We start from the raw sequence: 26,850 nt of genomic DNA, 5'->3' as shown, positions 1-26,850 counted from the left end.
TTCTCTGAATGACTGAGATTTTGAACCTGGCAGTAGAGGTAACTAACCTGTGTTCCACTTCTGCTTTTCTTACAGCAATAAAATCCGGTGTGACTATAGACATGAACTCAGTTACCGAGTGTGTAAGTGAGATTAGAGTCTAACCTTTGCCTAATGGGGCTCTCTGCAAGGTTGTGCTTTTTCTCAAGAAAAAGGTTCCATTTAATTAGAACACATTTAATTTAATTAGAACACATTTAACATAATTTAATTAAAACATCAGCTTTCAGTGCTGATCACTGTTGTTTTATTTACAGCGAAAATCTATACAACATTCACCAGGATATAGACAAGCACTGACCTACTGGCAGCACCTCAGTTTACGCTAGTGTTTGGATTTGGGCCATGTAATTTTAAGTAAAATCAAGTATGTGTGTGACACAGTAAAGCAGCGTGCCAAAGTAAGGATTATTCTTCTGAAAATGTGAAAGAGATTTTCATGTTTTCTCTTTGTTTCCTTTATCAAATGAAATAATGCATTAAAAATATAAGAATGCTCTAGGCAATGTACAAAACTAAAAAAGACTAGTTTGGTGAATGAGCATGGTGCGAGGCTATGAATATGGATATGTTTGTAGTAAGAGCCTAGAGGAGATACTTTTTATGTGGTGAAACAGAAATACATACTTGTAACTTTGCACACCAGGGAGAGAATATTCCTCTAAAACAAGCAATTTCTCTTGCAGTGCTCCCTGTTGATCAAAGCTGCATAATTTAAAGCATCTAGAGGCAGCTTTAAATTATTCACAATATTTTTTTAAATGATCGTGGTATACTGCAGACAGTATTTGTGTAACTAGCAGTCTTCTTTAAGTTCTAGAAATTTTTGCATCCTTGCAGAGCTCATCTCAGTTTGCGAAGACGGTATGAAACTTTGCATAACAGGAGCAGGAGACTCATTCTGACATCGTGTTAGTCACATCACACCAAAGTGCCGGGCACACCGTGCTACAGGGAATGGCAGGGCAGAGCCGGCCGTCTTTAGGTCTCAACCCTAATTCTGCTGTTTGTTGGTGCCTAAGAGTTTTCTGATACCCTCAAAAGCCCCAAATAGGAATCCTGCAATTAGTGCATCTAACTCCTCCTTTACTGCAGTCTTCTCTCCTATTGGTGAAAGGTCTTCGCAGCTCATGTAGGGATCCCACCCCTTTTGTGGGTTTTCATTCTGAAGCTATCCACAACTTTACACCTGAATGAATGCCAAACCTCCCTGAATATATAAAGGAAATCTTCAAGAGCAATTTCAGAGTTACCCAGAAGAAGCAGCAGGAAAAGATTTCATCCAGCTCTGTCAGACACAGAGTGAACCAGCCATGCTTCTCCCTGCCATTCACTTCTATGGCTTTCTCCTGGCTTGCATCTTCACGAGAACCTACTTGGCTTTCAAGAACGATGCCACAGAGATACTTTATTCACACGTTGTTAAACCCGCTGCAGCGAGCCCAAGCAGCAACAGCACGTTGAATCAAGCCCGGAATGGAGGCAGGCACTACACCAGCACTGGATCGGACCGTAACAGTGAGTATCCCGCCGGCGGCACTTCCACCACGTCCCGCAGCCCCGGGCGGCAGCTGCGCCCTTCCCGGTCCCGGGAGCGGAGCCCCCGTCCGGAGCTGCGCATCCCGCCCAGCGCCCCGCGCTCCCCCGGCCCCAGCGCGGCGCTCCAGGGAACCGGCCCCTGAGGGGAGCCGGGGCGCGGGGAGATGCTGCTGGTTCCGGGCCGGGATCTGCCTCGCCAGGCGGCCCCCGAGTCGACAGCCCGCCCTCCCCCGTGCTGGGGAGTCCTGTAGGACCGGCTCGCTCGGCCAGGTTACTTCCTGAGGGAGGTTCATCCAGGAATGCCGCGTTCTGTGGGTTATCCGGCAGGGAAGCGAGATAATGGAAGAGGAGTGAAAGGCATTTCCAGAGCGCTCGCTTTCTTATCTCACCTCCCACTGCGAGCAGGGAAGGTGTCTGAGCTACTTTTCAAATGCAATGAAATACTCTGAATTTCGTACCCGCTGTTTGGTTTTACTTCCTGCTATAGCTCTTAACCGCTTAACACCTCCAGCAAATGTAAACAAATCAGCTCATAATTTACCTATGATCTCTGCTCTAACTTGCCTTTTTATAGCTAGTCTTTTCCTGCTGAGTTTTATGTATATATGTCAGATACATGGGGATCTGGAAACCTGCTGACTTTATCTGTTCCCTCCCCTGCCCACCTCCTTAAAATGAAACAAATCCAAACAGAGAAACACACACACACCAACCCACAACAATTCGATAGAGTCATCCCTGGAAAGTGAAGGCAACAAGTGACACCGATACCTTTCAGCTAAGCCAGGTGTGTCAGCTTCTGTGAATGCTAAGGGTTTAAGTGCACAGGAAACATCTCATCATTATGAGATTACTGGAGCAGCCCAGTAGGTATTCATTGTCAGTGAGCTGTCACTGGCAAAAAGCTGAGCCAGGAAAGAGAGAAAAACAGGAGACAAACTTAGCTCTGTGACCAGCTGCTTCCAGGTACATTCCTGAGTGCAGCTGCAGGAAGGCAAGCTTGAATCTTTTCTGCAAGGCAATCGGGAGAGCAGCCCTGTCACTGGTCCCTGGGGTCAACCTGCAGATTTACAGTCCCTCTGCCTGCCCACCAAGAGCCACAGGGGACAGGGTGAACTAATCTCAAGGCAGTGTCTCTGTTCAGAACTTGCTTCCAAAAATCCAAGTAGAAACAGAAGCAGCCTCTAGCTGTGATATGTAGATGTACCTTCAAAGCCTTTTATGATTCACTCTGAAATGTTTCTAGTAATTACTTCTATTTTAAAAGCGTTCGTTAATTGCATTGTGTGTAGAATCCGCGCCGTAATTGTCCTTCAGAAAGAGGGAGAGCACAGCCAGTAAAGATTGCTTATTAAAATTAAGCACACTGTGGGCGTTTATTTCAAAGTGTAATTACTGAAATAAACAGTTGTGTTTATTGCAGGGAGTGCAGAGCCGCACATACAGACGGGTACAAACATGCCTGTTTGAGAAGCTCTGCATGTCGGTTCTGTCAGTTGCCTGAGAGAATTTGCAGGATACTCTATGTAACATATAGCATACAGATTACTACAGATACAAAGATGGTGTTATCCTGAGGACAAAATGACCCCTCTGCAATTATAACTGCTAATCATTCAAATTTCATAGGCAGAACCCCATTCCCTGGTAATTTCAGCTGTTACCACTTCTGCAGTATCTGTGTTCAGAGCCACAGAGTTCACAGGAGACTCAGTCCACTGTAACCATGGAAAGAGAAGACACACACTGTTTGAAATTCATTTAGAAGCATATAAACCATTTCCAAAGCACTATTTTCCCCCTTGCTAATGATCCAACATAACTGTAAACATCACAGTGCAGATTCCCTAGACTGAGAACAAACAGGAAACATTTCTTCCCTTGGGGCATTTTTCTCTTCTAAAAGGTATGTCCCTGAGAAGAAGGATAGAGAATAAAATTGCCTCTTCTACCACAACTGCTGAAGTATATCATTAGGATTTCTTTATGCTCTGGTATTACCCAGAGATACCATCAGCGCTTGAGGCCCTTGTGTTGGGGGACACAACAGTAAAGAGATGTCCTGTAAAGATTGCAACCTACCTTAACTTCTGCAAAACATACCTGGTTAATGTGAAAATGACTGGCTGAGGAAATTGCTTCATTCTGAATTTCAGTGTTTATTGTTCTGTGCATTTTACAGATCGTGTTCAAGTTGGCTGTCGGGAACTGAGATCCACCAAGTACATTTCTGATGGCCAGTGCACCAGCATTAACCCCCTGAAGGAACTGGTGTGTGCTGGTGAATGCCTCCCTTTGCCACTGCTCCCCAACTGGATTGGAGGAGGTTACGGAACCAAGTACTGGAGCAGGCGGAGCTCGCAAGAGTGGAGATGTGTCAATGACAAAACTCGCACTCAGAGGATCCAGCTTCAGTGCCAGGATGGAAGTATAAGAACCTACAAAATAACTGTGGTCACAGCCTGCAAGTGCAAGCGATACACCAGGCAGCACAACGAGTCCAGCCACAACTTCGAGGGAACCTCTCAAGCAAAACCTATCCAGCACCACAAAGAGAGGAAAAGAGCCAGTAAATCCAGCAAACATAGTACAAGTTAGAAGTCAAACATTCTCTCCTCTCTCATCTCCCTCTCCTCGTGCCAAAACTGAACTCACCTGTAACCATTTGCTTAAAGACAAGTCTGCCATTGCTGTGTTCTCAGTTGACACTACTTGCTTATTGCTTTGACCAAAATCAAAAGGGGCATTCTCAGCATCTGGACATTTTGGGTGATTTTCCAAATGCTCAAGATGGGGAATAACACAAGCCTTCCAAACCCATACTATAAACTTTTACATTTTCTCCACCCATGGAGGCAAAGAAAATTTGCCATGAGTCTTCGCTGAAGTCTATTTTGTAAAAAGATGCTTTGTTGTGTGTTTTCCTGAGAACAGTTATCACATCTATTGCCTTCTATATCATGTTTTATGAACTTTCGACAACAGCTTAAAAATACAACACCTTGTATCTGCTTTCAGATTCATTCTAAAAAGATGCTTTGCATGCTCACCTGTCTCTAATCTCAGTATACCAAAAATTAAAATATGCATGGCAGCAATCAAAAAGTAAAGCTGAACAAACTATTTATTTGTTGTTGTAATTATTTAATGAGCTTTTATGTGTGTTATTTCCTTCAAAATTTCCTTATGTTTATAGCTTTTCATATGTATCAAAGTATTTTCCTATGATTTGTGGCTGGATTAGAACATAATTTTGTAGATAATGTAAAATAGACATTTTAGCATTCTTGGTACATATATTTTAATTTTGAACATTCATAGACTTAGGTGTTATTTCAAAGTAGCAACATAAAAATTGTATTTTTCATTCTCCACCTTGTATTATTTTTGTTTAAAAAGTGTGCAATCAAAAGACAGACATGACTTCCTTTCAAATTCATTGGTTTCTTTTTTTTTTTTTTTTAGAAAAATAAACACTGCTAAAAACCTGTATTGTCTGGCTCTGTGTATGAAAATGCACACACTTTTATCAGTCACAACATTTAATCTTAATAAAAGCGAGAACGTTATTTGGTTTAACAAAATCTATCAGTGAAATTTAAAATTAAAACAATCTTTCTGGATGTAAAAATCTTATATGAACATTTAACAGATGGTGCTTATTAATGGTCCAAGCCAGGTTCTTATTTAACAGTTCTCAAGTTGTACATTTCAGAAGAAGTATGTATTTGGTAAGTTTTACAAACTAGTGAGAAGCAACCATTTTTTTTCTTTTCATTAGTGATGATCAAGTCAAAGAGTAATGATATAACTTACATATGGTTTCATCTTCTCCATAAAACCAGCAGAATCTGTCACATTTATCCTCAAATTCTTATAGAATCTATCAGAAAATATATATAGTAATTAATCTACCTTTCAATACATAGTGCATGAATCATTTGTTCTCAATCTTTCAAATTATATTGAAACACTATGGGCAAAATTTCATCACGGGATTCTGCTGTTCTTAAATCATTAACTTTTACAACCCATTTGCACCCAAAGTAAAAATTACACAAGAGGATAATAATGAAAAGTCTTGCCTGATAAGGTCTCACACAAGCTCTCTGACCTTCTTTTTATCTCATCCCGTTTTGCATTTTAATTCCAAAAGATTTATCATTAAGTTCTTGGCAGAGATCTTTCTTGGTCATTAATGTAGTAGAACTGCTTGACTCACTGAATCCTTAATTTTATCGACAAAATTTAATGATTTTTCCTCAAAGTTACTTTCAATAATTTTCTTTAAAATCCATTATTTGTAAAAAAGGTATACACTTTTTATTCAATTTAAGTGATCCATGTGGTAGTACAGGTTAAAAAAAAAAAACATTGCATTAATGATCTAGCTGTTTCAAATTTAGTTTTGTGACTGTGGAAGTATCAAAATGATGAGATCAGAATCCATCTACACTTAAATTCCCTGATCTTAAAGGTGCTTCTTTTAAGTGTAAAAGGAGAGATGATGAATAAAGGAGTTAGCAGGGAGAGAAGTGACATGACATTGCTTCTAGGCATATCAGTCCAGCAGACCTAGAGATATATTATTTTTTTATTTTAATAGACATAGTCTCATTCAATCATTTCATGAGGGAAAAAATTTTCCCAAATGCCAAACATCAATCCATTTTTAAATTGTTATCCAGCTACCTGTTTAGGATGATAAAGCACAAAAAATTGAGATAATGGACCAAAATTTAACCAAACCTATTTTCAAAGCCGAAAGTCACTAAAAATCAGTAAAGCTGGCCTACCTGTTCTGTTTGACTTCCAGAAGGTGGAATGGTGAAAAAACCTGCACATCTTGCTCATAACTCTTTTCCAGTCATTGAAGTTTTACTGTAGGAACAATATGCATGTTTAATAAAGAGTTTCCATTTAGAAATAGAGATAATAACTTCTCATCTGTCTTTTCATGCAGAGCTACCCAAGGGGGAATAACCTGACACAATTCTGCTAAAATGAGTTCATGAAACTTTGCTGGACATGCTATAGAAAGACCATGGGGCCCATCTCTAAGTCTGGCATATTTGAGGGAACATAAGGGAAGCCAGCAGGAGCACTGTCCATCAGCCACAACTTAACTTTGAAGTGCCACCTGAATTTGCTATGGTCTCTTCTTTGGCCAGGACTTTGGCCCGTTGTGGGAGAGATCTGCAGGAAAGCAGCGTTAGAAATATGTTAATTTTGAATTTTCTGAAGGAATAACGTTACTCTTTCTGATGCAACTCCTAACTCTGAATGCTTCAATCTGGCATATACAATCTGCCTTCTGTTTCGTCTTATTACATGTGAACTCAAAGGGATCTATCCAAGGATCCAAAAAAGAAAAAGGAATTTATTATACGAGTACATCTAACTAGTTTCTTTTCTGTATGGAAATCTCCAACTTGTAAAGCTGCAGTGAGGAGGAAATGGGCCACTGCTCTTGTGGAGGACAGTGGAGAATCTGCCCAAAGTTTATCAAAGACTCAGTGAACAAAATAGTAGTGCTTATATTGAAGTAATTTTAAATATGATACATCTTAAGTTTGCTTCAAAGTTAAAAAGGAAAGACAAACATGCTAAAATTTTCTTAGTTTTCATCTAAAATATTAAGCCAAATAAATACAAGAAGCATGCAAATGTTTTGAAAGAGTACGGTGTAGAGGCAGATTAGATAAGTTTTTACATAAATTGGACCACAAATAGTCTAGATTTATTACACTAAGAATACACAGAAGTTGACTTTCTCAGTGATGTTTGATCATATGGGTGGATCGTTAAGTCCAAGGGCTTCTTAAAAGGCATTTCAAACATCTTAAAACGAACCTAATAATTTTACAAGTTCTCATACTTGCTTCTTTAGAAAACTAAAAGTGAATAAATTAGAAATAATCTGTTAATCTGACATCACTATTTCATTACTTTTGAGTTGATGAAATCTGCCCCCAGCTAAGTGGTAAATTGTTTTATAATGAGTGGAAATCAATTTTCCTTAGACATCACTAGAAACAAATTTAGCCAGATGCTGATTGTTTTGATAGCATGGTAGCACTCAGAGGCACACTTCGTAGAGGCAGTGGCAGATAGTATGTATCATTAAGACATTTATCAACTGTAGAAGTCAGAAGGGCCTGACATTTGCAGTTTAGACTAGAAAGGCCCTTGAGAAGTTTATTTATTCAGTTTTTCTAATAATAGTAACAAATCTGTTGCTCTCTCCTTTCCAGCAGCCTTGGAATCAAAACCACCCAAATCCAAGCTCAGTCATTTGTTTGGAAATAAAGCAGACATTTGAATAACACCCTTCAAAATACCTAACAGATTTCTGCTAGTAAATCACTTGAGTCCTTCTAACCTTGACCTTTATATCCTTCCTGAAGAAGTACAGCATTAATCAAGAAAGGGCTGTTCAATACATTCCACTGTGAGAGTCTTGTTGCTACAGTATTAACCTGGAGGTGTTCAGTTGAAAATTATAAGGAATCCTTCGAGTTGGAAGGTATCCTATTCTCATGATGCATTTCCTTTCCCGTAGGCCAGGCAAGGGCCTTTGATTTTCAGTTCGTTGACATACATATAAACATCGCTCCAGGCTAAACCTAAAAATTCTCTAGAGATTTATGAGTTAAGCAGACATTCTGTCACTGGATTTGTTAATTTTGCCTGAATGTGGCCCCCACAACAAGAAGCCTGCCCATGCATCTTTCTGAAGGACATCCAGCCTTTCAGCTAACTCCTGGTATGAGTTATGGGAACTGACACCCTAGAAAAGTGTGGTTTACAAGCGATATTGCCTACCACTGAGTAAATATTCAAACATCTACTTTCCTCAGTACTTCTATGATAAAAAATACTCTTAATTTTTAATTAATGCTTATTGAACTGCACACCATGAAAATAAGTCATCTCTATTAATTGCTGAGAAAAATCTCTACAAACGCTGGACTGTAAATCCACTTTGGGAGTTGGTATTTTCTTAACTCAGTTTGATGTGACAGTGACGTTACCTAGCTGGAGTTCAGGCCTTCTTAATTGTCTTATACAATGACAAAGAAATACAGAAGATGTCTTAATAGAAATGAAAATCAGGACAACTTCTTTAATAGGGCTGTTTGTGGAATATTGTATTTAAAGAATCTAATGGGGAAAAAAAGAAGTCAGCTCCCCTGAAAAGAGACCTAAATCGGAATTCCCTGAAACAATAATACATTTCTGTTTACTAAACTGCAACAACTGCTGTCAAAAGAGTGACCTTCGCTACCATCTACTTAAGTAAAAAATACTAAACCACCTAAAAATGTTTTGTTGAACACTGTTTTCTGTCCCTTGCTCTATTTTAGTAGTTTTACAATAGTGTATAATTGTCTCATTGTTTACAACCCTAGCTGTTCTGAACTATATTAATACAGCACACTTGATTTTTGATACATAAATATTTTAAATCTCTTTTTAGAATGACTGGATGTATCATTTTTTAATTTTGACTACTGAGAGGAAAAGTCATGCTCTGACTTGGCCTAGGAGTTTCACATTTGATTTGTTTTGTTAGCCCCAGTGAGAAATGACTTAGTGAGGAAATTGTAAAGGAATTTAGTAAAAGCATAAACCATTCTGTGAAGTCCAGTGCTTTGGTGGGCTAAAGAAGAGCCAGCCAGGCACACTCATTAAAGTTCTTTTATATAAACCAGTGGAGAGTTGAGGGACAGGGCCTAAGTAGAAAAGTACTTGCCTAGCCCTACCACAAGAACAGCCACTGAGAAACGGAGGGACTATGCAAAGCTTTGAAACACTCTGTAGCACAAAGACTTTAATTGCAGCTGAAGCAAGTTTAAACATCTGTTGCTTGTTAGATTATTACTTTATTTATTTACTTACTTATTTATTCATTTAGTTTGGGATGGGTTGAAGAAACCATTTTAGATTCTCCATGGCCATGAAGCTGGGATGGAGAACAGAGGTTTGAGTATTTCTAAAATGTAAAGCTACAAAAATTTTGGTTTTAGCAAGGAACACTTGCTTCTGGTGTTTGGCTTTTTTTTCCTCCCGCTGAAAAAGCCTGCTGAAACTTTTGCTTTCGTGTATCTTTATTCCAATTTTTAGTACGCTAGCCAGAACAGCTTTTAGCACCTGAGAACTGATTGTAGTGCTGCAACTGTGTCTTTGGTTATGTACAGAAGAGGAGAAAGAAGAGAAGATGGATCAAAAAAATGGAACAAAATGACATGTGAAGGACAGCATGTACTGTGTGTTCTTCATTTTCTTCTGATCCACATAGCTTTTCATGAGACTTCAAAAGACTTGTTCTGTCTGCAAAATGCCAAGCCAAACAGTAGCCCATGAACATGCTACCCTTGAGATTTAGCAGACTGCCAAGTTTAAATACACATGGTAGATAACCATTTCTGACTGCTTTTGTGTCTAAATTTCCCATGCAATGGGAAGAAATTCAGCACAGTGTGTCTGTACCATTTCACACTGAACCAGGGCAAGTCACGAGACTTTAGAATCTGCCATCTGCACATAAAAGCACATTTCACTGCACTGTTCATATCTTCTGGTGGGTGACCACGGTCTTCTCGCTCTGAGGGGAATGAATATTGCCTAAGACGAAAAAGCTCACATACAGGTTTCTTAAAGTGCCAGCAGTCTGTCACACACCTGGACTTCCTTATTGAAGAATTTGGCTCAAAATCTTGCTTGCAACCTACATAAATATATATACATTTATATATATCATATAAACTCATAAAATTACAGTAATCTGCTTTTGTGAACAAGACCATCATGAATATAGCTAGTGAGTTATCCATAAAACCTCTTCTAGGTGCACTGCAACTATTGCCCCCGTATTTTCTATCTTCTTGTACTCAGTTATGAATCTCGACACTTCTGCCACAAGAAAACATTTGCAACATCCTTTCCCAAGAATAAAGGAAATATTAAGTAAATATTAAGGATTTCCATTTTTATTTGCTTAATTAAATACTTCTTTGTATAATTCTTCCCTAAAAGCCCTCATTAGGCACACCACTCAAGCCACTGTCTGAATCTAAAGAACATATTACCTTGTGGTACTCTTTATCTACTCAAATACTGCAGCCCCGTGCAAATCTATTTGCTTCTGCCCTTCCCTTTGAAACTTCTGGCTCTAGCAAAATCCAAATCCTCTTTCCCATGGTGTCTCAATGCCCAAACTCTTTTCCTTCCAGTAGTTAGCTTACTTGTTCCACAACTCTTTTCCAAAACACACATACACAGACACAGAAGGATGCATTACTTAATTACTTAATCAATTTTCTGAAGTGTTCAGCACTGAAGAAAACAATGTATGTAGAAACACAAGTGCACTGGCACAGGTGGACGGCAGGAAGAATTTTTAAAGTAGGGTGAGTTGGACTGCATTACTCAGAAAAACAGTAACAGGATACAGAGCATTTTTCATTAAGTAGTTGGTTTGCATCCAGCTAGATTAGTATGGAAAATGGTTAACCTTTGATGGTTGCTCAGTGGTGTATGCTAAACAAGCTGAGTCTCTATATAATTGCTGGTTGACAGGTAGCCACATTGCTGCAGTTGGGCAAAATCTGTAACCTTGATCTTTCTAAAAACTGAACAGGATCAAAGGATTGACCCTTTCCAATCTGACATTTTTGTGCTATAACTGCATAACCCAGCAAAGGATGAGGTAAAGGATTAGGACAAGACTACTGTTTTTAAGGACTATCATCCTGCATGTTTTGCTCACTATAAAACAATTGTTTAAAAAGAAAAAAGATTCACAAACTTTACCACAAGGCAGCTTGCATTTTAAAGCACTTCCCTTACAAATTGCCAAAAAGGTTATAAAGTAACTCTAAAAAATCAAAAGAAGAGGGGAAAAATGAACTACCTCCAGATAATTGTTTTGTCTAATGTATACCATATAAATCCACAATGAAGGTAAAGTCCAGTTTTTGTGTTGCATCTTGTGTTGCTGGCTGCAATTTCAATCCCTGATAGTATAGTTAGGACCAGTCTTCATTTATCAAGTAAAAACTTACATGGATGGAATCCTTCCTATATGAACTCTGTCAGACTGACTTTATCTATATTCTTCAAACATAGGACTACTGAATAACATTCCTGGCATTCTTAAAGTAAGGACTGTTATTAACATGACAAGAGATGCAGAAGCAATGCTTTCAGTGTAGTAATAAATAATAAAGCTTGTACCCCTATTCATACCAAATCTGCAAATTTTCATTGGTGTTGTTTGATTCTGTCCATCACTTGAAGTTTGGTGAATTGTTTCATATTCCTTTACAAACATTCCCTGGAGATATCACAGAACATGGTAAAGCAATAAAACATGGCATGATAATATGCACACACCAAAATTAAAACAAAGATTTAGAGCAGTGAAAATTCCAATTCTATTCCAAATCTAACTTCAGCTCTTAAAGTATTTTCTAATGTTGCACTACATAATTCTATATCACTGGTGTCTTGACATCTGTGGCTTATTTAACCAGTTCATAGCCCATCTCTGCTTTGAATCTTCTTGGGAAAAGGAAACTGCCATTAGTCTTTCTTCAGAGGTAATTGTTTCTCCAGTCATAACTCGACATCTGTCAAAAAAGAATAAATTAAACATTTCTTTTTTTACTGACATGATAGGGCACTGTCCTAGTGCCTGGTGCCTGCTGTTAAATCAGAATGACAACTGAAAACAGGGATTTCCATCCCTGAACTTCCATGCCTTTGTTAGTGTCACCATCCAATGCACTCCAACAGTCGAAGACCCTAAAAGACAATTCCCGTTAATAAGCACAATACATTGTGATTGTGGAGCTCCACAAAGAGGAGCAGATAGGCCTTAGCACGACTTAACATCTGACCGACATGCCTAGAATCTACAAAGACCCTTCCAGAGCCAAGTGTTTAAGACTAGTCAGCCATTTCTAATGAAAAATTTCATGAGGCCTCCATCTTATAACCTACTTGCTAGAATAGTTGAAGTCCTTCAAGTCTTTAACCGTTCTGAATTTCACAAAAACTCCTGCAATCAGGGACTCTCACAAATTATTGAATAACATACTCTAGAGTAATTCTCTTATCTTTAAGTTCTTTTACTTTATGTACACAAAATACTCATTGGCTCTTGAACTAACCTTTCATACCTCAGATAAATGGCCTAGAGGATTATCAGGTAGAGAATGGATAAACATTTCAGGGGCAATACAAGATTTTAGGGTGAAGCTTCAAAATGTGTGTCAAACATCAAATGCAATGTTTGTCATCTTTTTCTCTAGCAGTTGCACAGAACATAAGCAAGATGCTTCCTCTGTGTCTCAAGTATTTATAAGCTCTAAAAGAAATTTAGCTACCAGAACCATGCAAAACAATGCCATAGGTGTGACATAAAACACACAGGATACAACAGGTGAAACTCAACGTATGTTTTTCGACATACCTATAATGATGTGCAAGTATGAAAACACTCCACTGTGTTCAAAGACCACATTTTCTTCTTTACATTTGTAGCATTCATAGTCTCTATTTATGCTTCAACTATTAAAAAAGATATATTTTGCAGAACTTCCTATGAAGGCAATAGCACTTAGAATTCCCCTTAGGGATCTGATCTATAGGTGATTCTATGCCTCTGTGTATGGGGCATGTAAGGACTCTTTGATATTTGATAGTCAATTATTTACATCATTTAAGTTATGCATGTGCATAACTCCCCTACTGAATACATGCTGTTTTGATCTCGGTTCCACATAGCAATAGGAGCAAATCAATAGCATAACATTTTATCTAAGTATTCCACACATCTATAGCATCTTTCATCAACCTAAAAGCAAGAAATAACCATTTGCAGTCATATTTGTAAAAACACAAATATAAATATATGCTAATATGAAATAAGATAAGATTTCCCTGAAGGTGTTAAATATGCTTTGGATGGAAAATATTTTTGCCTTTTTCAGCACTCCCCTATCTATTATACTGCCTTGAGCTGTGTGTTCCCTATGACATAACACTGACTTGGGAACCACTATCAACACAGAGCAAATACTCTGAGGCAGCTGCTCTGCAACAAAGACTGAAATAACAAAGATGTAAATCAGTGCAAAAGGACTACATGGAGGGTTGATCAGTCTCAGGCAACAAGTAAAAGATTGTGAAGAGCATAAAGGAAAAATGTCACAGGATTATTTTTTGTAGTGGTCCATCAGAACTGAAATAAAATATCTGGAAACAAATTATGGTTTCCATGAAGCCTAAGACTTTGAGCTCTTGTGTAACATGCTACAAATAGCAACAGACATGCAAGATAAAAACTGAAATTCTGTCTTTTGGAGGACTTTCTAATCTCTTCAGATTTGCAAAGGACCTGTGTCAGTTTGTGTCAAGAGTGACTTCAACAATTAGAGACAGTTATTGGTGACTTCAAGAGAGCCAAGACTGCTCCCCTACTTGAAGAGAAAAACTGTCTAAAGTGAACTGGCATTCTACTTGCTTCCTTACAGCTCTGGATTTTATGGCTTGCCGCTACTGAAGAAGTAATTTATATATATGGATAAAATCAGTGAAATACAATCTTCATACACAAGGTTCAGGTTAAAAGCCTGCACCACTGCTCAGAATGCTACAGATACCATATTAGCTTGAAGAATGGCTCTCAGATTTAAAATACTTGTAGCTTTATGTTGTCTTTTATGAATCTTGCACTTCCATAGTAGGAAGTATTTTAATTTTTTTGTAATTTTGCTTTACAATTCACTTTAACTTGCTAAATGTTACTTGATTCCATGCAATTCCCTTTAAAACACACAATAGTGAACCTTGCTACTTGTCAGGAAAAGGCAAAGTCATCCTCTTTCTCCTGCATTAAAAATAAAATGCTTCAAGAGCTTAGAATTTACTTTGATAATAGACAATTTCTCAGTTAATTTTTACCCCATGTACAGAAAACTCAACTGAAATTTTAAATTAAGAAGTTTTACTATTTTACTATTTCTTCACAAAAACCTTTCAGAATGATTTCTGCACTCCAAAAACTTAATGTTCTCTAAAAACCGTACTACGAGTCAGTAATAGAAACAGATGATATTTTCCCCCAGCAGTCAAATTTTCAGGTGAATTTCACTACTGTAATTTGATTCCAATTTGTACATATCTTCTTCAATTACAAAAAAAACACCCACTTTTCCTTTCAAACATATGATTGGCATCTTTACTGCATAATTGCAAACTACTACTGTGGTTTCAGATGTTATACCCCTTCACAGAAATGATGGATTAGCCTGCTGTTTGCTTGCTTTGAGGTAAATGTTGTCTCTCCCTTTTTTATTCAATTAAAAACTGTGCAAAATTGTTCTCCCAACATGTGTGAATTTACATTTTACCCCACTTCAAATGTTTATATATGAGCACAAATACATATGCACAGCAACCAAAACAGTAGACTGATTCAATACAAAATGCATAAAGAAATGGAACTGAAGGCAAATTATGTATTCACAAAATGTCACTGTGCTTCACTGCATGTTACTAACAAATGAATATTGAAAATATGTAAACCCCAAATCCCAGTTTTCTTAACTCAGGGTAAAACATAGTATAAATGGATAAGGATGTTAAATACGGTCTTCTTTCCACATCATTGTCTAAGAAAACAGAAAATAAAAGGGGAAATGGCAGTAGAAAATTTGGGCTGGTGGAAAAACTAACAGGTGCTATCAACACAAGACAAGAATCTTTTGAATCCATAGGAACTGTGAAAAACATGAAAATTTCTGAAACATTTGACGTTCAAGTGCAGTCAAAAGCAGCTTCAAAGTGCTTTTTGCTTGGATCATCAAATCTCAGCATAAATATACCACAGATCTGATGACACTGAAGTCTGCATCCATCAAAGTCCATCCATCAAATATCATTTCTTCTGGACTGATCAAGTCCCATCTCCTTAGCATAGTAAGGAACAAGAACAGAACCAAATTTAGCACATGGTCTTCTTTCCTCAATCTCTCTTGCCTTTTTATCCTTCTCAGGAGAAGTTAATATTACTGAAAGAAATGAAGTGGGGAAATGCTGACTGGACAGGAGAGAAGGTACTAGGCACAACAGACTGTAGGTGTAGGTGAAGACATGAAAACCACAGTGTCAAGAAAGAAGGGGAAAATAGTTCTGAAGGTTGTGTTGGTGTTTGGGAATATCACACTTACCTACCCCAAAAACTGATGTACAGTGGGAGGAGCCATGGACACTAAAAAGACCTTATTTTGCTCCTTATAGTAAGGTAAACAATAAAAAGGTCTGGAAAATAAGCTAGAGTTGACTAATGTTTGTGCTCTTTTGTGAATGGAAGCGTGAAAACCTGAGACAGGAATTCAGAATGTCTGTTACACTGAAAAAAAAAAAAAAGGAAAAAAATGGGAGTGTTGCAGAACAAGCTACCATGAACTTGTCTCTATAGAACTGCTGCAAGAAAAAATTAGAATCCAAGATGATTTTGGACACTGGAGGTACCTACCTCAAGAGGAAAAATCCATTTTGGGTATCTGGTAGTAAAAAAGTGATGCTCTACCGATGGCAGTCTGCACAGGGGAGATCCACAGGTCAAACTTGGAAGTCTTGAAAAGAGACAACAGACAAATATATGTCATCAGTCAGGAATTAGGTGTAGTGAAATACTTTACATGAAAAGAAAATACAAGACCCACTGAAAAAGAATATGAACAGTTAAACAGTTGCTAAGCCAACAAATTATTTAAAAAAAAAAAAATGACAAAAAGCCCTAAAACAATGAGATCCACACTTGTCAGGAGGCAAGCAGTTCAACTCCTAGCTAATCCCACTCACTAATGTGAAGAGTCTCCATTCTGTAAGTGTGCAGTAATCTGTAAAATTCATTACATTTTCCTCTTTTTTTTTTTTTTTTTTTTTTTTTTTAACATGCTCATTTCCTTCAATGCCCATGGTAACACATTTGTTCCTTCCTTTGAGACATCATTATCCAGAAGGCACATCTGTACGTTTCCATTCAAAAGGTTTGGCATCAGTCCCTCTCATGTTTCAGGGCACGGTACAAGCTGATGTGATTTCTGCTCATTGTCAGAACTGTCAAGACACCTTTGCATGTAAAGTGCCTATGTCTTCTACTGCATTGTCCAGTTTTCCAGGACTTTCCTGCTATTGCAGGTAACAAGGATATCTGTGAACTCCTGCCTTTGCTAGGAGGTATCACTTCCCTCCTATTGTATGACTCCTACTTATGATGCCTCTGCAAGCCCTTATGATCATTTTACCCCAGTCCACAGCTGGCACTGGCAAAGCAGCCCAGATGGGACATAACAAACTTCCTTCCATGCTGTTTTTTCGATCAGATCTACTTCTCAGAAAGGTCTCTGACTGTGTTCTACTTAGGTTCCTTTAAACACAGCGTACAGAAACATGAAAAGCTGTAAATGTCAGCTTCTCAAAGATATACAGAATAGCTCAAAAAATCCTGCAGACTCTAAAGCCTCTGGTAATTTTAGAACAGCCTGCACATAAGGCACTTCTTTTTTCCTGAAAATAATGCCAAATAGTACAGTGCTAGGGCCCTGATTGCACTCCCCTTCAACAAGTTTAGATGGCTGAGTTAAGGAGTCTAGCTTGTCAAGTCCAAAATTAGCTCTTTCACTAATAAGAGCTGTTATGAAGATAGATAGAAGCAAAGTCCTGACCTTATTTCCTCCTCCTCCTCTTCCTCCTCCTCCTCCTCCTCCTCCTTTTAAGCGGTCTTTACTGTTGGTCCCCTATGTCTGCACCTGGTCTGATGCCTTCCTGACCTTGAGCCACACGAATTGTCTTGGCATCCTGCCTTGCCCTGGGACCAGCCACCTCACTGAGGCCAGGTGATCTGTGGACTAAGCCTGACAGTGAGGTCCTGATCCTTACCCTGGCTCATTCTTAGCAGCCTGGCTCTTTGCTGGTGATGCTGCTGTTCTCACCTGCCTTGATACCATGCTCTGCTCCAGGGTCCCCTTCCCATTTGGAGTAGCTGGCCCTCACTGTTCCCTGATAAGCAGCAACAAGCTCCCAACAGTCCTTTCAGACTTGCAATGGCATCATTACAGTGAGATACATAAAACTTTCAGATGAGGATAGACTGTAGCTATGGTATTTAAATATACTCAATTTGCAGCCTAAGATGTACAGTGAAGCCAGACACATCAACCAGAGACCTATTTTCCTGTTTACAAACATGTGACCTAATGTCACACTTGGCAAACCCCCTCTTTCTTGGACTGCCTCCTCTGCCACTTAATCAGTATCACCTCTAGGAATTTTTCACTTAACCTGTCTCAGCTACTGCCTACAGTAACACTATGAGATGAGATGGGAACACCCCAGCCTTTCCCAGTGTTTTACCTGTAGGTGCTGGTTGACAGTCAGCTGAACATGAGCCAACAATGTGTCCAGGTAGCCAAGAAGGCCAGTGGCCTCCTGGCTTGCATCAGGACTAGTGGGGCCAGCAGGACCAGGGCAATGATTGTCCATCTGTACCCGGCACTGGTGAAGCCACACCTTGGGTACTGGGTTCAGTTCTGGGCCACCCACTGAAAGAAAGACATTGAGGTGCTGGATTGTATCCAGAGAAGGGCAAATGGAGCTGCTGACGGGAATAGAGCACAAATCCTATGAAGAGTGGCTGAGGAAGCTAGGGTTGTTCAGCCTGGAGAAAAAAGGAGGCTCCAAGGTGACCTTATCGCTCCCTAAAACTACGTGAAAGGAGGTTGTAGCCAGGTGGGGGTTGGACTTTTCTCCCAGGCAACCAGTGACAGGATGAGTGGACATGGCCTCAAGTTAAGAGGGGAGGTTAAGACTGGATATCAAGAAAAATTTCTTCACTGAAAGGGCTGTCAGGCATTGGAACAGGATGCCCAGGGAAAGTGGTGGAATCACTGTCCTTGGAAGAGTTCAAAAGGTATGTGGACGGGACATTTGGGAATATGGTTTAACAGTGAACACGGCCGTGCTAGTTTAACGATTGGACTCGATGACTTTAGAGGCCTTTTTCAACCTTAGCAATTCTATGATCTTATTCCAACTTCTCCCTCCTAGGATGAAGGGCAACAATGCCCACAATTCAGTAAGTGTCCTCAGCCAGCCTATGGGGGTCTCAGGAGGACGCAGGCCCACAGTTGGGCCCGCGGTGAGCCCGCCTTCCCCTCGGCGCCAAACGCGGTGTGTTTGTTTCCTCACCGAAGCAGCTCACCCCGCGCCCGTTCCGTGGATCCCGCGGCTCCCTCCGCTCCCGGCGGGACGGGCGGGGCGGGGCAGGGCAGGGCGGCACGCGGCTCGCCCCGCCCTTAGCGCGGCCCCGCCCCGCACGCCGGCCCCGCCCACCCGGAGTCACCCGCGCGCCGGGCATTTAAAGGGCCCATGGCCGCAGACCCCCGGTTGTCCCGCTGTGTGCCCGCTGTTGTGCTGCCGGGGTGCCCCGTGCGCTCTCCCGTCGCGTCCTGGGCTTATGCCGCGGGGCTTCTCGCACCGGGGGAGCCTCTGTGGGGCCTCGCGTAGCGCGGGGTGGGCGAGGAATAGGGCCCGGTGTGCGCTGGGGGCAGGCGAACGGGCGGGCGCTGGATTCTTTGGGTCGCGGACGTCGCGGTCGAATAAAAGAGGCGGGCGGGCGGGCGGTTGCGCCGTTCCTGCCGCGGGGGGCGCAGAGTGGAGCCGCCGCGGGACCCCGCGCAGATGGAGCCCGACAGGGTGTCGGTGTCGGCCGTGCTGCCCGCGGGCGGGAGCGGGGAGCGCCTGGGAGGCGCCACTCCCAAGCAATTCTGCGCCGTGCAGGGGAGGCCGCTCGTCAGCTACGCGGTGCGGGCCATGGAGAGGTAACGAGGTGGCGCCGCCCGGCTCCCCGACCGCGCCCCGCCGGCTCCGGCCGGCGCTCGCCCTGCCTGGGTCCCCGGAGAGCCGCGGGCAGCCGCGCTGCCCTCGCCGCAGGCCCTAGGCGGGTTTAGTTTGCGCTGCGGTGTCTCCTCATCTCTCCCCGCCCGCTCAGACCGTGCAGGGAGAGACAGCGGGGCAGGGAACGAGGTGTGACTGGCCTGCTCATCTGGGCACAGGTACCAGGGCGCTTCCCCCAGCCCAGCGTGATCCCCGGACCGCCATACCGGGCGGCTCTGCGCTCCCTCCACAGCCCTGCCCGTGCCTCGAAGCTGTGGCACATTCCATGGATGCCGGAGATCGTGGGTTCGAGGCCCCTTCAGCCTCGAAGTGCGAGGGTTCCTGTAGCTGCAGTGGCTGGTTTGGTGAGCTGCGAGCCTACCGCAGTTGCTGGGGACGGTCATAATGCTACTCATCAGCCTTGAGAAAAGATCTGTGCTGCCACAGCCATTGGAGACGGTCTTTATAGCAGTGTCCAGAGGTCTCCTCTAAAAAAGATCCACTCCTCATAGTGAGGAGAATGGGCTCAGTGGTGTGTAGCACTGCATTGTGCTTCACCGCTGGCCATGGTAAAACACCTTGCATCAGCAGGAGGCTTAAAGCGAAAAGGTGTGTTTAAGTCATGGTGGACTGGAAGCATATGCAGCATGAAGCTGCACATGTAACTTTTCTATGGCTATGTTGTAGTGATAGGACAAGGAATAAGAGGTACAAATTGAAAGAGGGGAAATTTAGGTTAGATATTAAGAAGAAATTTGTCATTCTAAGGGTGGTGAACAGGTTGTGCAATTAGGTTGTGGGTGCTCCAGCCCTGGCAGTGCTCAAGGCCAGCTTGGATGTAGCATTGAGCAACCTGGTCTAGTGAGAGGTGTCCCTGGCCATGGCAGGGGGGTTGGAACTGAATGACCTTTAAGGTCCCATCCAACCCTTAACATTCTGTGATTCTGTGTTGGAGCAAAGGATTCAAGTAATGGGATCTATTAGCAGCCAGGGTTTTTTCCTATTCATAAGGCAGTTGAGTTCTAGGCATGTGACTGACAGTTAATATATCATTGTCAAATGTTAATGTAAGTCTCGTACGTAGTGTCACTTGAAATATTGTATTTTACAGGATACACAGGAATGTATTCTGGATGTGTTGCAGTAACTAGGAAAACAAACCTTTAGATTTTCAGAGAGGATAAATGAGGAGGAGTGGAGATTGGTGCAAGAAGTGAAATTGCCAGCATCTCTCAAAGTTCTTAACCCACGGAAACTTGTACAACATCAAAATTGTGACTCTTTTTCCATTCCCACCCAGAGAGGCTTCCCTCAGGTCACTTGTTACATTATGACAGAAATGCTTCTTGTTTATTTAATTTTCAACAGCAACCAGTCACAAAGCTAAGCACATAATTAAGCAAAACCTCCAATCGAAAGCTTGCCAGAGCTGTAATTTCTGCCAAAGTATCATGGGAATCTCCGGAGAAGAATAATATCCTCACTCACTCTATTGGAGACCTGGAAATGAGAACAGAGTGAGGTTTGGGAAGGAAATGATATTCATAGGAAAATAAAGCATTATTCATCTAAAAACCCCCTTTATTTTTACTGCCACTAAGCTCTGAGAAAATAACCATACTTTGAGCTGCAAAAAATTAGGAGGTTGAATTCTAATTGTACAGTCCAACCAAGCTGATTGTGAGAGTAATGACTTGGTGCTTTTGCTTAGTAGTGCAATAAGTGCTGCCAGGGCTCTGACAGGCAGAGCTTCCTGCCATCTCTACTGAACCAAAGTGTTCAGTAGAGTGTTGACTGGTAGAGATGTGTATGAGGAGGTGGGAAGCCATGTATTCCAAAGCTTAGAATGGCTTTCACTTTCATCTCAATACTTTCACTTCCAGCTTTGAAACTGCAAAGGATATACCTTGTTCTTACTTTGTGAGACTGTAAGAGCAAAAATGTGATACTGAGGAACTGCAGTTTGTCTCATAATCTGTCACCCAGAAGTGGCAGATTTTGTGTTTAGCTTGATACTATCTTCTGATATCTGTTGTTGACCTGATGTAATTGAATGAAAAATTGACCTGTTAGCCTGTAATAATTTCTGTTGAACTGATTACCTCAGCTGCTGCAGCTGTTTTTGAGCTTTTTTTAATCTGGAATAAAGGTAGTAATATATAGACAACTACATGAGCAGTTCAAGGGTGTGCAGCTGCTTTGCATGTGCTTTTTAAAGGTTGGTAGAAAAAGGTCTTTATGCTGTTCAGCTGAAAGTAGTGACAATCTTAAATATTGATGTGGGAAAATGGGCAGATAAGAGCAGACACGAATGAATAAGCAGTGCATCCTGTTGCATAGAATGGCAGCATGTAGAACACTGACCTGCCAATAATATTCACAGATGATGCCCTTAGGAGAGGAGGTGTGCAAAACTAGTTCTTTTTGTCCAGTTATCATTAACTTATTCTTGAAATAGCCTATGAGCTCAAAATAATAATAGGAAACTCTATGAATGTATCTTTGTTATCTTGTCTGACTCATAAGGAGCATTTTATTTTTGGAAAAAATGAATGGGTTCTGTACATGAGATCCTTCAAACTTCCCTAATATATCAGATTTAAAAGCTTCCTGCTTCCATTTTTGCACTGTAAAAGATACAGTTTTTCATATACCAGTAAAGTCATAACAAAGGTGCTATGGAGCAAAAGGAAGTTATTTGTGCATTCTGCAAATGCATGTTGTTCTTGATAATTCTTTTTCTAATTTGGTGTTTGAATAATAAGACCAGCAAAAGTGATGTAATGATTTATCTTGCACCTCTGAGGAGTTTCTGTGTCAGTGAAAGATGATGTGTAACAGTGCTAAAACCATCTTGTCAGTGACTGCCTGGTTCTGGCCTTGTTTTGCTGATTTTGGTATGTTGTACTGAATAGTTTGTTACTGGCAGAATGAGAGTTGCAAATTGATTGAGTGTGAACATGTAAGCCTGATGTCAGATTTCAGGCTCAGGATGGGTTTGTATGTGAGGGAACTGATGGAGGGTTAAACCTCAGTCACATTGGTACCTCAGCATGCCATTTAGGTGATACAGTTTCAAAGTGGTTTTGTTTAATTTCTTCTGCAGCTTGTATTGTGAAGGCAAGTAATAACAATCTGTTGTGGAGTTAATGAGCTTCTTTACTTTGAATTCTAGCTGGACTGATATAATTGTTTGTACTTTTTTTGAAACTTAATGAAATAATACTATTTCCCACCAGGCAGTAGGTCTATTTGTAGGTGATGACGAGAAGGATAGTTGCAGGAAACAAACACACAGTACTTTTCTGCCTCATTGTTTCCCTTCTGCTAGTATTAAGGTCTTCCTAAGGCAGTTGTAAAGTGATTATAACTGGAGTTGTGTTTCATCTGGTCAGACCTGATTTTCCACTTCAGAACTACAGCCTATGTTGTACGGAAGCGCTAGAGTTCTGTATTGTTTAAGCAGATTGGAATACAGTATTATGATCTTTTTCATGCATTGTGCTGATTCTTGCTGAAACTTGTGTTATCTTGATCTAATATTGCAGTTATAAAATTGAAATGGATTTGACCAGGTCCTGAGCTGCTTATTATTTTAGCATGAAATCTTTCTGAAGACAATGATGTGACAAATTGAGGGAGGAAAAAAAGATTTATTTACTGACAAATTGAGTGTATACTGATAACTTTCTACTTCATTAAAACATTTTGCAACATTTCCATAAGCAGATCTTTAAAAGAGCAAGCACTTGTGTGGTGCACTGTTCTTATTCATTAAAATTCGTAGCATAGTTTACTGGATTAGTACTTTTCATGAGTTTTGGTGGCACAAAACCTAAGCTCTTCTAGTACATAATCAGTCTAGAGGATGACTTTATACTCTCATATGAATAGGTTACATCCCTAAATCCCAGCTCTCATTGTAGAACATGAGTCTGGAATGAATTTAAGGAGGACATACTCAAGTTTACAAATGTGTTTATGCAGACACAGGGTGGAGCTGTGACCGCATCCTGTCACTTTTTGGTATATTGTACCCCACTGGAGGCCTTGAGCCATTCCTCCCACCCCGTGTAATGATTTATCATAGGCTGGCCAGTACTTGTGCTCTCTTCCCTTCTTTTCAGAAGATGCTGTGTGCTACCCAGTTGCCTCATAATCTGCTTCATTTTAACTCCAGAAAGGGAAATTTTAGTGCTTTTCTTATGCAGAGCTAGTGAATGTGCACAATGTCCACTGTTTCTGGGAACTGTGTAAGGCTATAGTCATTCTGCAAATAGAAGTGTAGAGCTCTTGTTCTCATTCAGTGTGAAATACCTTTTCTTGAATTTTGCTTTATTTAAATGACTGACTCTCCATACTCAAAAGAACTGAGATGAATCCAGTTACTTTGCCCTAGTTCTAAGTCATGCTGAGATACTAAGTTTTGTGGCTGAATGTAAGACTATGCCAGAACTAATTTCAGAGGTTTTAAAACCTTTTGATGAACCTGTGGTGTGTGACAAGTTGAAATGAAACTTGAAACCATATGGTTTCAGATTTTACATTTGAACAACTTCAGTACTTTAAAAGTGCTGAGAATATGTTGGTTTGGCTGTATTTTCTGCCTTTGTTAATAATAAAATGAAGAAGAATTCTTTTGAAGAATGCTAATAGCACTTCTATTTACTTGATTTTTAATAATTATTTTAAAATTAATTGAAATAGTTTTCCATGGAGTTTTATCAATTGCAAAAAAAAAAAAACAAACCCTAAGCATACGTAAGGTAGAAGATGCTCTGTTGTTTCTTATAGTTCTGGAGGACTCATTTGTATCACAGATGACTTTTCTTTTGGAGTAAGGAGAGTTTCTAGGCAATGCCTTCTCATGTGTTATTGTAGAAACCAGTATCTTCAGCCTGGGTAGTTCTGAACTGTATATTTCTTACACTTATTTTTCTAATATTCTGGAAATATTTAGCACCTTTATTCTTGTTTTGTCTGCAAAATTAGTTTCAATAGCTTTACTAGTTTTACTTGAGAGAGTATATAATACTTGTCTCTCTCTAGTTGGAAATGTAAGTTATACATAGGTAATTTTAACATAGCAAGTTTGGGGTTTTTTTTAATCATTTCTCATCTGATGAGTTTCTTGTCTGACATGCTAAGAAACTCTTCTGCCATCTGTGGAAACACTTTTTTTTTAATGTTCTCTACATAACATTTAGAAAATAAAACACTAAAATAGATTTGAATTGTGATGTTTCAATTTTTTTTTTTTTTAAGCACAGTATGCCACGTGTGACTTGATTTTGTATTCCTAGGTCTTTTAACACAAGTATGACTTTAGCCTTGCTTCAATTATGACTGGTTTTAGTCTTGTGGTTTGTGGGTCATTGTCCCCCCACACGTCCCCTCTATTGTAGACCTAGGCAGATAGCAACAGTAACAGCTTGAAGTTCTCTAAAAATATGCTTTTGATGTTATTGTTATCTTACCTACCACAACTATGTTTTTACATTTTCCTGGCTTCCTAAAGCACTAGAGCAGAAACATTTGTGTGTATATATATATTTTTTTCAAACTACCAGTGTAATATTTCCTGTCAATATTCAAGTGTTACAGTATCATTAATTCATTAGGAATCTGTCAATTACTGCTTATGACTGTCTTTATAGTGATCTTTGTTTCAGAAATTTTCTTGATCCTCTTATTTTTTTGTACACAGTGTACTTCTTTGGAATATGGAGTATTCCAGGTCCCAGGATTTACTAATTTATTGGAAACTGATTAACAAACTGTAACTGATTGATTTAGAAATTCCATTTGAAGTTAGGAATGAGGCTGGAGTAAGAAATGCTTTGAAGGCTTTTGGAAAGGTTATCTGAAGGTACCCCTCTGCAAAGTGGCTGTTGGAAGCAAGTCCATTCCCAGAACTCCAGTTTTATTGGTTGGTATCCATGTATTGGTAGAAATCCTCTGTAATATCTCTCCCTTTAGGCCTGGAGTACGAAAACATGGATTTGAGTATACTGAGAGATGCTTTATTTAGCCATCTTGAATTTTTGTTATGAGTTTCCTTGTTTCACATATCTCTGCTTTTACTTAGTAATTCATATCTATTTTCTGTGGTTTTGTATTATTTCTTCTAGGATAAGTTGGATATCTGACATTATTGTGGTGGTCTCTCCTGAAAATATTGAAACAATGAAGAGTATCATTGAAAAATATGGCCACAAAAGAGTTACAGTAGTAGAAGGTGGAATAACTCGTCACCGGTCAATTTTCAATGGACTGAAAGTATTTGCAGAGAAGGAATTTTCCAACCATCTGCTCCAGAAACCAGAAGTAGTGATTATCCATGATGCTGTGAGGCCATTTGTAGAAGAAGATATCCTTTCAAAAGTGGTTATGGCTGCTAAAGAACGTGGGGTATGTGCTATACAGCGATGCAACTCTGCAGTGTGCTTCATACATGTAAAAACAGTGTCAAATCTTGACTGACAAATGAGGAATTTTCTAGCAAGTGTATTAATGCGTGATGTTTTTTTTAAGGAGAATAGATCCAGAATCCCTATTAAGCAGAGAGGTCAGGTGGAGGAGGTTGACATTTTTAAATGCCGCAGGCGTTATTTGCTACAGGGAAAAATTATTGCCATAGAGACTGTCAGTAAGAGATTGAATTAATCAGCAATTTGTTAGTTGAAAGGTAGATTGCATAATGATAGTTTACCGTTTTTCCCATACAGTGTTATCACCTAATGCTAGAGCAGTTCTGTTAGTGGTTTCTAATAATAGCCAAGGAGTGTATGTACTGCATTGCTTGACTCTCAAACTTTGTGTATTCTTCTCAAACTTATATTCAAATCCTGAATAAGCATCAAGGGAGCTATCTCTGTAGTAATGCTGAATTGTTCTAGAACCTGTAAGTGTTACAAACTGCTTGGAAACGGGAAGTGGGAAGCCTCCAGCCATAGGCTGGATAATCTCCCGTTGGTCGCTACATCTGGAGACTGGGATTATTCACAGGAATCAGGAGGATTTCTGAGAAAGTAAGTGATATGTGAAGGAGAAGAGTTGGTAGAAGTTGTATTATGCAAGCAGAAGGGTAGGAAAGGCACGTATTAGCAACAAGAACTGTTAGATAAACTGACTAAGAGCTGTGAGAAATTATGACTTAGCCACAGACTTGTTTATATGATTTGTTATCCTCACTTTGTCCTTGAATTCTCCATTAATAAGATAGCATAATGGTTCCCTGCTTCAAGGAGAAGGTTTGAGGTAGAAGCCATTAGTGACAGCAGATTGTTTGGGTACTAGAAATACAGGAAAATATACCAC

General features: G+C 40.1%; 2 protein-coding genes and 1 long non-coding RNA gene across 6 annotated transcripts in view; 2 read left to right on the top strand and 1 right to left on the bottom strand.

Annotated features, from left to right (window-relative positions):
- Positions 1 to 894: 894 nt before the first annotated feature.
- On the top strand, positions 895 to 5,068 carry SOSTDC1 (sclerostin domain containing 1). Its single transcript, XM_027877908.1, has 2 exons — positions 895 to 1,557; positions 3,761 to 5,068. Exons 1-2 carry the CDS (start codon positions 1,353 to 1,355, stop codon positions 4,174 to 4,176), a joined length of 621 nt encoding a protein of 206 aa, XP_027733709.1. The 5' UTR covers positions 895 to 1,352; the 3' UTR covers positions 4,177 to 5,068.
- Positions 5,069 to 10,943: 5,875 nt separating this feature from the next.
- On the bottom strand, positions 10,944 to 18,038 carry LOC114054624. The gene is made up of 3 exons (XR_003570511.1): positions 18,010 to 18,038; positions 16,127 to 16,226; positions 10,944 to 12,212 (listed from the first exon to the last, which is right to left on the bottom strand). It is a non-coding gene; the product is annotated as an uncharacterized LOC114054624 (long non-coding RNA).
- Positions 18,039 to 19,042: 1,004 nt separating this feature from the next.
- The window catches only part of CRPPA (CDP-L-ribitol pyrophosphorylase A), a 113,640-nt gene continuing 105,832 nt past the window's right edge, over positions 19,043 to 26,850 (top strand). For 2 of the 4 annotated variants that reach the window (XM_027877904.1, XM_027877906.1), the window contains exons 1-2: positions 19,186 to 19,475; positions 25,662 to 25,941. In XM_027877904.1, the coding sequence (XP_027733705.1) occupies positions 19,336 to 19,475; positions 25,662 to 25,941 (420 nt within the window). In that variant the 5' untranslated portion in view covers positions 19,186 to 19,335. The other 2 variants (XM_027877905.1, XM_027877907.1) reach the window with 2 other exon arrangements.

Source organism: Empidonax traillii, unplaced genomic scaffold (genome assembly GCF_003031625.1).
Source record: "Empidonax traillii isolate 1590-97213 ecotype Southwest subspecies unplaced genomic scaffold, ASM303162v1 scaffold35:size4298261, whole genome shotgun sequence".
In the NCBI taxonomy this organism is placed as follows: domain Eukaryota; kingdom Metazoa; phylum Chordata; class Aves; order Passeriformes; family Tyrannidae; genus Empidonax; species Empidonax traillii.
This window is presented reverse-complemented; position numbering and strand designations above follow the sequence as displayed.

What these genes read in the sequence shown, in the direction of transcription:
- SOSTDC1 (XM_027877908.1), top strand. Translation starts at nt 1,353, where the DNA reads ATGCTTCTCCCTGCCATTCACTTCTATGGCTTTCTCCTGGCTTGCATC. An exon ending in CACTGGATCGGACCGTAACA is followed by an intron (nt 1,558 to 3,760) that starts GTGAGTATCCCG and finishes TGCATTTTACAG; the next exon opens with ATCGTGTTCAAGTTGGCTGT.